This window comes from Prionailurus bengalensis, chromosome B2 (assembly GCF_016509475.1).
Source record: "Prionailurus bengalensis isolate Pbe53 chromosome B2, Fcat_Pben_1.1_paternal_pri, whole genome shotgun sequence".
Lineage (NCBI taxonomy): Eukaryota > Metazoa > Chordata > Mammalia > Carnivora > Felidae > Prionailurus > Prionailurus bengalensis.
In genome coordinates, this window is record NC_057349.1 from 86893179 (window position 1) to 86905968 (window position 12790).

General features: G+C 37.7%; 1 protein-coding gene across 1 annotated transcript in view; it reads right to left on the reverse strand.

Moving 5' to 3' along the window:
• Positions 1-937: 937 nt before the first annotated feature.
• Positions 938-12790, reverse strand: part of GPR63 (G protein-coupled receptor 63) — a 52229-nt gene continuing 40376 nt past the window's right edge. The window contains exon 3 of the mRNA XM_043591970.1: positions 938-6447. Coding sequence (XP_043447905.1) covers positions 5040-6299 — 1260 coding nt within the window. The 5' untranslated portion in view covers positions 6300-6447 and the 3' untranslated portion in view covers positions 938-5039. The remainder of the gene's footprint in view (positions 6448-12790) is intronic.

The following is a 12790-nucleotide window of genomic DNA, read 5'->3' on the forward strand; positions in this document are numbered from 1 at the left end:
ATACTAATTTTGCTTCTTTGGTTAAATGCTAACTGACATAGCCATAAAATTTTTGTTTTCTTTTTGTATTAAATCTAATTGACTGCACCTTGATATCTACATTGCTCCTAAAGGTTCTCTTTATTATGTATGATTTGAGTGGGGTTCACCATAGATGTGAAATGATCTTTTCATTTTCATGGTAGATATGAAAATGTCTTTTTGTGTGTGGGGTTTTTTTTAGAATTTATTTTTGAGAGAAATAAAGTGCGTGGGTTTTCTGGGAAGGGCAGAGAGGGAGGGGTACAGAGGATCGAAAGCGGGCTCGGGCTCACAGCTGGGAGCCAGAAGCAGAGCTCGAACTCACAGTGAAGTCATGACCTGAGCCAAAGTCAGCTGCTCAACCAACTAAGCCACCCAGTCACCCCAAAAATGTTTTTAATTCAATGTGTTCCTCTACTCCACTGTATCTTTCTATTTCAGAAAAAAAAAACCTGTCAAATGTAGATTCAATGACAATCTTCTTTTATAACTTAAAAAGAAATATATTTAGCTATTGCATGAGTGAAAAACAAGAGAAAATAAAACACTTATGTCTAATTGGCAAGAAGTTGAAACTCATGTACAAATAATTGATATTTCTTATCGATTTAAAAGTGGATCTTAGAAAGGCCTTAGGTTTTAGAAATGGAAGTGCAGTCTGAAATCATTTTGTCAAAATAAGAGCAGACATTGTCATTGCTTTGCCAAGTGACAATCCAATTTTAAATAATTCAGCAGTAAAATTTTCATAATTCTCCTAGAGAGAATTCCTTAAAACTGGTTCTTAATATCAGTGGTCTTTTGCCAAGTTTCATTTCATCTTTAACTTCTCTGAGAACTTCTAAAACTAGAATATAATTATATACACACAGGCTTTGAGAGCTAATTTGAAAATAAAAACCCAAAGGAAGCAGGGTTTGAAACTCAACTCAGATTTTAATTTAACCGAAAGTATTATTCATGACAAATTTTTCTAAGATAAGATGAAGTAGTCCTTTTTTAAAAACTCCACTTTTAGAAATGTTAAATATTTACTCATCATCTTATTGGGAGCTCTTTTCCTGGTTGTAATAACAATATGCACAAATAACCATAGTTTTTATTTTTGAATTACAACCCAAAATTCAAAGGTTTTTTTTTTTTCATATAGGCCAGGGGCTTTGTAAAATAAATTAATTTTAATTACAAAGGACTAGTACCAATATATAGCTAAGAAATGTATTACCATTTACCTGAAATAACAAACATGTGCTTTGATATTTTTATTATTTAAAAACTGAGTTTTCAAAGAAGGCTGTTTAGCAGTACTATGGTTGTGAAAATAAATTTGAATTAAGCAGTCCTTTAAACTTAAAATTCATGGTAGAATAAAATGTCAAGCAGGTAAAATTTTTTCTGTGATATATACATAAATATTTTCATGTAAACAAAAGCAAAGATTAGGAACAAATTATCTTTGTCAGCAACCAAAATACATATATTAAAAAGGTTATTTTATTTTCTTCATGCTTCCATTGAACACGACTGGCATAAGCAGAGCAATTAGATGAGTCTTTACACTCCCCTCATACTCTTCTGGAGATTATATACAATAAAGATATCTCTCTAGAAGAAAAGAAAATATTAGAGGAACCAGACTCTTGAAAGTCATGACTTTTAAATATAAAGTCACTCTCTTTCCTCTACCGTGAAACAATATGGTCTACCAGAATTTGCCAGCTGAGAGAAGGTGTGGCTAACACTGGCGAGATCCAGCACTAATGCATATGGCAGAAAATGAAGCACAATGATGCAAAGACTCTCCCCTCAATGTGAATTACCCATACACTAGGAGATAATGGCTTCCAACGCAAACATAAAACAGGCAATATTAAAATGCATATATTTTCAACAGGAGTGCTTCTTGAAGCACCAGCATCAGAATCAGGAACCCAGGACGTGCATCAGGATCCAACTGAGTGCTCAATAAAATAAAAGCGTTCATCCCTGGGCCCCACCCCCAGACCCTCTGGGGAACCCAAGCATCTGTAGTGTTAACAAGCTCCCCTGGGAATAGACACAAATTCGTATTAAAGTTTGACTATCCCTACTCCAGACTACTGAGGATTTCTTTTGTCTCTTTCTCTTGACCACAAATATCTCATTGTCTCTTTCACGCCTCTTTACTTATTAGCCAGAAGGAAAATGAAAACAAAAACATTTCTGATTTTGTCAGTCAGCGGCGATAATTAGTAGTGATACTTTTTTTTCCCTCAACACAGGGAAATAGGCAACATAGGATTCTGCACCTAAATTTTTCAAAGGTACACCAGAGTACTTTTTGTTTAAAGCTTTCAAAATGTATACGTAATAAAAACATTCAAAATGATTTGTAAACTGTCCTCTGATCAAGAGTATCCAGTGTGAAGAGAACCGCTGTTCAGTGTTGTTGCTGAGTTCTAACTAAGGCCCCACATGGTCTTCTTTCCCAAACACCAAGCATCTCAGCAAGCGCTCCGTGCTCCCACCAAATGATGCTCTGCCCACCAGGCAGCATAAAAGTACCCAAGGGTGGCTCATAAAAAAACAAGGACAAAGAAAGCAAAGCTCAGTTTCAACTCCTATCACAAAAGGAGTCTCGAGACCTACTGCCAATGTAAGATGAATACAGATCATGCTGACTTTCCTTACAGAAAGCCAAATATACTTATTAATATCTGCTTGAAATCCAGTTTATATTGAAAATGGAAAGCATGATTCACTTCCATGTGCTTCTACGTATCTACTACAGTGTTTATGTTCTGTAAGATCCCTAGTGGACAAAACAATTTTAATCTGTGAATAATATAAATTAGAAACCAAAGAGGTAGGTGATTATCAGCAGAAGCTGATCCCAAAACAACAAGCTGAATAATATGCTTTGAGAACCAAAAGAGTTCTTTAACTGGAAAATGAGTTCTAATACCATTACAACTGTCTTAAGAGCAGGGTTCCCCAAGTCCTTTGTAATGGAACCTTCCCAAGTCCTAATTCCTGATACTGTGCTATAGGCTCTTCAGACGTTCAGTAGACATTCCATTTTAAGAAACAGATAATAAATAAAATGTAAAGAAGTAATACTGGAGGCCAAAGACTGATGCTGACATCAGCTGGGCTCTTCACAAATCTCTACTCTCATGTGGAAAAAAGCACATTAAAGTTGGGCACGATTCATTTAATCCAGCTCTGTGGCTGTAAAACTGAAGAAACAGAGGCTTTTTCCCCACTGGCTCACAAAGCACTAAGATTCCAAAAAGATGCTGTAAAAATCCAAAAATGGTTAACTTAGCTATTTATAAAGCCCATGAGGGGCGCCTGGGTGGCTCAACTGGTTAAACATCCGACTTCAGCTCAGGTCATGATCTCTCGGTTTGTGAGTTTGAGCCCTTTATTTGACTCTGTGCTGACAGCTCAGAGGAGCAGGTCTTCGGCAAAAGAGAAATAGTTTGAAACCCCAGATTTGCCCTATTAGAACTTGCTCTATGCTCAGACCAGGGCTTATCTTTGCCTCTTTGTGGGAAACACACTTTTGAGCATATTCACAAATTCCAGCCCTGCTGTGGGCAAACCCCAGGGCAGTAATGCTGTTCCGCCCAGAATATTTAGAAACAGCTGGACAACTGGAAACCTCTGAAGCTGCAAGGCCAAGACTTCCACACAGCTGTATTTAACTTCTCCATAATTGTCAGTCACTTGTTTTGAAAAAAAAAAAATCACCTTATTTCTTTATAGCCTTATTTATCTGAGATCTTTAAATTCCAAGGGTGATTGTGAATGATTTTTTTTGTATCTTCCACACTTACTGCAATGTTTTCACGTTTCCTTTGGGTAATAAAAAAAAAAAGTGAAGCTATTTTTAAAAGGAAGGTTTTAGTCTAAAAAAATTACATGATACCCAGAGTTCCTTCTTGACTATGAAATAATAAACCAGAATGATATATCTATGTGGCACAGTAGAACAGGAGTCTCAGGATTCAGACAGGTATTTTGGAGTCCAGCTCTACCATTAACCTTGGGCAGGATTTCAGTCTCTCTGAGACTTGCTTTCTTCACAAAAAAGAAAGAAAATACTACCCACCTCACAGGATGCTGTGAGGATAAAATAATGCACAGTGCCTGGAAGATGGTAGGCGTCCAATAAATGGGAAGTCCTTCTCCCCACTAGACTCTGTGAGAATTCTTGAGTAAAGGAAACACCAGCCCACTCAACTCAATCCCATTTAAATTAGCAGGGATGCTCTGTCTCCTCGACTTTGCCCTATTTGCTCCAAAGAATCACTATCGTGCTTAGAAAAATGTCTACATTTTTATGTTCTCTCCTTTAAAACTGGACATGCAGATAAAACATTTTTTTAAAAACTGTCTTCCTAGAAATGATAATGCAATGTTCCCTAAAGCACAACATGTATAAAAACAATTCTGAAAAACATGAGTAAATCAGTTTGTACATTATTTCTTAAAGTGCACCAAAGTAAATATTAATGACCTTTAAAATGTCACTAACCCCCTTGGGTTATTTTTTTTTAATAAAAGTAAGTATTTATCTACTGAGACATAGGTGGTTTTGGCTCCAATGTGATGGCAAAAAGCAGCAATGTCTTCCAGAAAAAAACCCGATAAACTCAATTAAGCATACCTTAGCAGCATACAAAACACCTACAATTCAATGTAACTGCAGGCTCAATAAGCACAATCCTGATTCCTGCTTCAAAAACAAAATCAATCAAAGAAACAAAAAACCATCTCCCCACACTAAATCAAGGATTTCTCTTGAACCTTGGAGGTAACATTTGTGATCATTTCCCTATTGTGTATCATCGGTAACAGAATTATAACTAACCACCATTCTTTCTTTACACTGCACACACACACACACACACACACACACACACACACACCCTATAAAAAACAATGAAATATACTTGGAGAACCCATGTGAGAGAAAACTCAAAGTCTGATAAAGAACAACCATCACCCAAAATGTTAGGCAGTTCCAATATTCACACCACTGTTCGGTGTTCCCCACACACATAGACAGCACTGGGACGGATTCTTCTCCTTGTGTGGCCGGGAAGACGCGGCAAAAACTTGAAGGATTTAGGCATCATGTCCAGGCAGGCGTCATGGAATTTCTTAATCCTCCAGTAGTAAATCAGTGGGTTCAATGCAGACTTGAGGTAGCAGAGCCAGAGTAGCCAGGTGCTAATCTCAAAAAAGTTGTGCTTATAGTAAAAGTGCTCACTGAACGTTGCCACAAGGCTGTAAGTGGTGAACGGGGCCCAGCAGATGATGAAGACAGCAAAGAGAATCAAAATGGTGGTGAAGGCACGTGTTTTAAAGCCCATGTCAATGCTCATCTGGAAGGGTCTCTGTAGACTCATGAGACCCAGTTTGCTGGCCTGGCTGAGGCATATCCCCTCGGGGTAGCTATGGATCCTCAAGGCATTGTGCCGAAGGGTGTTGAGTATGCCCATAAATGAATACAGTATCACCAGGAAGGGTATGAAGAAAGAAACTAGAGTAATCAAAATCACATAAGCTTGATAACCTGGATTGGTTGTATACCCAAACACACACTGGGGGGCTCGAGAAGGGATCTGCAGGTCAGGGTTTCCTACAGCCAAAGGAAAAGCTATACAAAAGGAAGCTGTCCAAGAAACAGCAATTAGAATCTTTGCCCTATATGGATTTAGTTTATCCTGCCTCTGGACTATAATAAGGAACCTATCAATGCTAATGATGAGCAGGATGGCTACTCCCTCTATCACAAACAACCAGAAAAACATAGCAGATACCCTACAGAAGAATTTCCCAAAAATCCATCTTGTAGTAAGAATAGTTACCAAGGCAAAGGGCATGTTCAGCACTGCAAGCAACATATCTGCAAATGCCAGGCTGGCAAGGAGAATGTTAATTGCAGAGCGCATGGCAGCTTTTTGGTAAACCATCAAACAAACAACCAAGTTCCCAAGAAAAGATACAAACAGAATAAATATCATTATAGCAGAAAGAATGATCTGGAGAGGCAAGTTTAGGCTCTTAAAAACTGCTGGTGTTGGGGTTACAGCTGTGCTATTCACTGTCAAGGAACTGATCCCAGTGGGAGCCATGGTTTCCATACTGTATCTGAGCAATGGACCAACGCCGTGATGTTGGAATGGCGGAGGGACCGTAATGTTCATGTAAGTGTTTTCATAGACTACAAATGTTGTGTTCGTTGCCCCAGTATGGGACGCAGTCAACACTGCAGAGAAGACCATGGTTTCAGCAGGATGGAAGGCGCTGGCAGAGATGTGGGCGTTCTTCAAGCATTTCAACACACAGCAGCAGTATCATGTTTCACTGATGGACTTGGAAACACATTCTGGAAAACGGACAGAGTTCCATCTTCCAAAGGAGACCTTTTCCCTGCAAACAAGCCCAAAATACAAAAAGTAAATGAGAAATGGGCTTTGTAAATAACATTTAACTTCTTACCTTCATCATGAAATACCACTTTTTTAAACCGTGAAAAATACCTAAGTCTCTTAGCCTAGTCAGCACTAAAATATTGTTGTTGTTTTATATTTGTCAACCATGATGGAATTTTCATGACATTTATAAATAAAGTGAAAGTGAAGAGAATCAAAGTGTATTACTGCCTCAAAAGCAAAAGTTACAACCTTCCAGTTAATTTTTCTTTTATTTCCAATAGCAGCATGGCCTTTCCACAGTCGCTACTAATAGAGATTTTAGTATCTGGTTCTCCTGAGATTACTAATATTTTTCTTAATAACTCTTTGGTACAAGTTCATATTCCATTTTTACAATAACACAAAAACTATTTGGCAAAGAATACTGAACTCAGTTTCTATTTAACGCATGATAATCACACACTTTTGTTCTAACCCCCTATAGGTACTAGGTTATTTTCTATGAAGGTCTAAAATAAGTTTCCTGGCTTTCTATTTTTGTTTGTGTTTCTTCTCAGAAATCCCAACACCAACCATACTGGAGAAGTTATTCAAGAAGAGAAGAAAATTATACATTAAAAGTCTTGGTCATATTTTTAAGACTTTTTTTTTCTAAAGCTCTCTTTGCTTCTCATAGTCCCTCTTCTTGCCCATGCCCATCCATTTCCATCTTTTAATTTCTGGTTTATATAATCTTCTCAATTTCTTCTCCCTCAAACAGACCTGGCTAGGTGTTAGCAACTTGATAAAATATGTCAAACAAATAATAAAATGGGGATTCTAAAGGAGATGACCAGAAAAACGTTCCAGTGTGAAGAAATCTACTACAGAAAAGTTACTAAGATATATGGTTCTCTTGTTCCAAAAAGTTTCTTATCATCTTTCCTTTATCCTTACCCCCAACTTCTTATCAATTTCTGTAACCCTAGAATTTTCTATAAGGGACTTTCTTAACCTACTATCTAACCTACTTTTGTGGTATGGGCTCTTCTTTCTTTACTGGGGAGGTAACCTTTTCAATAGAAAGGACTCTCTTTGTATTCCTGAGTAGATTCTTTTAATAAATCTCCAATATTGGGGGGGGGGGGAAAATAAATGCACAGAAGTTTAAAACCACACTGTAATTTTTTCATTATCTGAACTTAGAATTAAGACATCAGTTTTAAGTGAAAATGCAAAAAAATTCACTTACTTCTTGGGGTATGAGGGGTGGAGGCATCCCACTTGCAAGACCAAGATCCAGCACTGGACCCAACTCACAGGCTCTCTACCATATTTGTATCTACACCTCTTCATTGTCTAGGGCTGCCTTTATGAATAAAGAGAATACTAATCTGTTCAAAATATTAATTTATTTATTCTCACTTTTATAGCTTAAGTTCTTTGTCCCTATTAGGTTTTTATCCATCTTCACATAGTCACTTTCAAATGCAAAATATATCTGAATAAGAGACCACACTAATCCAGTAACTTTCAAACTTTATTGACTACAAAGGTCCAATGTGTAGGGGGCAGTGGCAGCTGGAAAGCTTTACAATATAATCACCATAAGTCTCTTTAAAAACTACCTAAATATAGTGGCGCTTGGGTGGCTCAGTCAGTTAAGCATGTGACTTGGCTCAGATCATGATCTCACAGTTTGTGAGTTTGAGCCCTGCATCAGGCCCTATGCTGATAGCTCAGAGCCTGGAGCCTATTTCAGATCCTGTGTCTCACTCTCTCTCTGCCCCTCCCCCATTCCCTCCCTCTCTCTCTCTCTCTCTCAAAAATAAACATTAAAACTTTTTAAAATTACCTAAATATAATTAATAAAATTGCCTAAACATGCATACAAATAAGAATAAAGACTGTATTTGCTACACAAATCAGTTTCAATACATCTATCTCTAAAGAAAAAACAAAAATAGGCAAATGTGTATCTTTTTTATGTTTATTTATTTCTGAGGAAGAGAGAGCAAGCATGTGGGGGAGGAAGGGGCAGAGAGAGAGAGAGAGAGAGAGAGAGAGAGAGAGAGAGAGAGAATCCCAAGCAAACTCCATGCTGTTGGCACAGAGCCTGACACAGGGCTCGATCCCACAAACTGAGCCAAAATCAAGACTTCTATGCTTAACTGACTGAGCCAACCAGGCACCCCACAAATGTATATCTTAAGCCTAATGTAATAGCTATAACTGTGTGTGACCAAGTAAAACAAACATATTTCCATCCTGAAGTAGTACATGATTTATTATTTATTTTTTCTTATTGAGATATAATTGACATATAACTTTGTTTCATTTGCACAACATAATGATTCAATATTTGTATATGTTGAGAAATGATCACCACAATATAGTTAACATCCATCACCACACAGTTACAAAATTTTTTCCTTGGGGCAAGAACTTTTAAGATCTACTCTCTTAGCAAATTTCAAATATGCAATACAGTATCATTAACTGTAGTCACCACACTATACATCACCACGACTTACTTATTTTATAACTGGAAGTTTGTACCTTTTGACCCCCTTCACGAATTTAACCCACATCTATCCCCCACCACTGGCAACCAATCTTGTTCTCTTGTATCTACGAGCTTAGTTATTGGGGTTTTGGTTATTGGGGTTTTTCTTATTTTTTGTTTGTTTTAGATTCCATTTAAAAGGTCATATAGTATGTGTCTTTGATGGGTTTCACTTAGCATAACGCCCTTGAGGTCCATCATATTGTTGTAAATGGCGAGATTTCATTCTTTTTATAGATAAAAATGGATAATATTCCATTGTATATATATGCCACGATTTCTTTATCCATTCATCCATCAATGGACACTTAAGTTGTTTCCATATCTTGGTTATTGTAAATAATGCTGCAATGAACATGGGGGTGCATATATCTTTCTGAGTTCGTGTTTTTGTTTTCTTCAGATACTCAAGAGTGGAATTGTTGAATATATGATAGTTCTATTTTTTATTTCTTGAGAAATTTCCATACTGTTTCTATAGCAGCTGCACCAATTTAGATTTCCACCAATAGTGCATGACAGTTCCTTTTTTTCCACATCCTCACCAATACCTATTTCTTGTTTTTTTGATAATAGCCATTCTAATAGCTGTGAGGTAACGTCTCACTGGTTTTGGTTTGCATTTTCTTGATGATTACTGAAGTTGAGCATCTTTTCATTTACCTGTTGGCCATCTGTATGTCTTCTTTGGGAAAATGTCTATTCAGATCTTCTGCTTACTTTTTAGTAGGATTTTTCTTTGCTGTTGAATTATAAGAGTTCTTTATGAATTTTGGATATTAACTCCTCATCAGATATATGATTTGTAAATATTTTCTCCCATTCAGTAGGCTGCCTTTTTATTTTGTTGATGGACACACTTTAAAACATTTGGTCTTCAACCATGTTGAAGAACAAAAACAAAAAATGGAATGGAGCCAAAGAGGAACCACAATTTAGAAGATGCTTTTTAGGTTGTTATATAAACATATACAGTCATAATATTTTTCTGCCATCAAAGCCTCCCATTACTATAAAAACTTCTAACTTAATTCAAAAATTCATTCATCAAATATTTATTCAAGTACCTTGTATGTACCAGGCACTAGAGAGGCAGAAATTAATAAGTGGTTCCTGGACTTCTGGTTAAAAAGTGCAGACCAATGGAGCACTTGGGTGGCTCAGTTGGTTAAGCGCCCGACTTCAGCTCAGGTCATGATCTTACTCTGTGTTGACAGCTCAGAGCCTGGAGCCTGCTTGGGATTCTGTGTCTCCCTCTCTCTCTGCCCCTCGCCCCACTCAGGCTCGCTCACTCTCTCTCTCTCTCTCTCTCTCTCTCTCTCGCTCTCTCTCTCCTCCCCCTCCAAAACATAAACATTAAAAAAAATTTTTTTAACTGCAGATTGACCGTAGACCCTGCATCTCAAAATCATACTTGAAATGTCAGTAAAGGATTTTCTAAACAAAATGTACATCCCAAAGGACAAAAGGTATGAAGGAAATATACACTAATAGATAAGGGATTTTTTTTAAGTGTCTCAAGACAAAAAGCAGATAGCAACATGGTAGCTGACTGAACAGAACAGAGACCTCTTTATCCTCAATACTTCCAGGGAAATAAGCTTAGAAGAAGCTGACACACCCTGTAGACATATCTCCAGAGCAACTCTGGATTGGAAGGTAGGATTACAGAAAGTAGGTGGCACTGAAAACTGTTAAACTGACTAAAAAACCCATCTCCAAAGCCACCAGAACCCCACTCCATGCCCAGGTCTCCCCTCTTGTGAGCAACCACAGGAAATCACACACTCTCATTCCATCAGCACAAGTCTGTGGCACAACTGAATCTGATAAGCATAAACTTAAGAGTATCAGTGCAGGGCTGAAAACAGAAAGACTCCATGAATAGCTGCACATTCCATAAGAGCACCTCGCCTTCTTCTCCACCCAAAGTGCTGTTCCCAAAGCACCAGCAGCCTGGCATGTGCTACCCATGCAGGACTAAAAGGTTTGTCGATTCCAATAATTAGAAAGCCCTAGAGTAAAAAACTCTAGATTCTAACATTTGATGGCACCCTAAGAAAAATGCTACCTTGGTGCCCAATCACCTTGCATACTGAAGTCCACCCACTATCAAGCCAACCCATGCACATAGAGCTTTGCATCAGCTTTTTGGTGTCTATTAAATATAAATGGTCCATTTCTCTAATATATAAGGAATCTACAAAGGAATTAAAGGCAATTTTACAGTTAAACATTAAGGAAAAGAACCAGAATTTATAAATATCAAGGAACACAGCATGCATGGACTTAATAATGCCTTTGCCCTGGTATCTATACAGTGTTCTTTATTCACTGTACTTCTGGCTTACCAGAATGTAAATATTCTCTGGCCTTCCTCCTCTTCTTACTTTGAACCATAATAAGCAAAGCAGCAGCTTTGAATGCTCATAGTAACTATGTTAAAAGATTCTTCCCTCTCAGGACTCCTCATCAAATACAATTGTGACCTGAAGTTTCTTTGTAATTTTATATAAAACTAAATAAAAGTTTAAAAAATTTTTAACGTTTATTCATTTTTGAGAGGCAGAGACAGACAGAGCGTGAGTAGGGGAGGGGCAGAGAGAGAGGGAGACACAGAATCTGTAGCTGGCTCCAGGCTCCGTCCCGAGCTGTCAGCACAAAGCTCCGTGCAGGGCTCATACCTAGGATCCGTGAGATCACGACCTGAGTTAAAGTCGGGACACTTAACCGACTGAGCCATCCAGGCACCCCTAAATAAAAGTTGTACAGGGGCGCCTGGGTGGCTCAGTCGGTTAAGCGTCCGACTTTGGCTCAGGTCATGATCTCACAGTCCGTGAGTTCGAGCCCCCCGTCGGGCTCTGTGCTGACAGCTCAGAGCCTGGAGCCTGTTTCAGATTCTGTGTCTCCCTCTCTCTGCCCCTCCCCTATTCACCCTCTGTCTCTCTCTGTCTCAAAAATAAATAAACGTTAAAAAAAATTTTTTTTAAAGTTGTACAGTTAAAATATGCATTTCCAAAAAATAAAATAAAATTTACATTTCCAAAGGAAATGGGACAGTAGCAACATGAGAACTAGAAAATTAGCTTATTTTGATAATATCTGCATAAGAGTCCTAATGTTTAATCTATCTTTATTTGCCATCAGGGGAAACTCTTACTACATTTTCCAAATAAGAAAAACTTAAAATTCTGTGTCAATGTGTGCATACGTGTATATATATACACACCCTACATGTAATGTGCACATGTAAAACTCACATAAGGCAGAAGTAATCGGACTTATGATTCTTTCCTTCTTCTTAAGGGATCTACGAAACAACACTGGGGTAACTAGGTTAATGATATGAGTAAAGTTTTTTACGTTTGGACTGTGCCAGAATGCCACAATTACCGGGGTATCAGTGCCTAGAATGGACAGTGGAGGTTGGAGTATTCTCTGGTCTTACCTGCTACTGCTACCTTATTCTCTGCAAAGATTATATTCTAGAAGGCATAGACTGATTTTATTAATTTCACAGTTCCCTCTATTACGCTTTGCATACAGCCCAATACATATTTAGAAAGTTAAGTTCATTTGCACTGTTTTGTGAGATTAAGGAATTTCTTCTTTACTCACTTTAATATTTAATTATGTGACATATGCACATAATTTTTAAATAATCAAATGATTTTTTTTTAATTTTTTTTTCAACGTTTATTTATTTTTGGGACAGAGAGAGACAGAGCATGAACGGGGGAGGGGCAGAGAGAGAGGGAGACACAGAATTGGAAACAGGCTCCAGGCTCTGAGC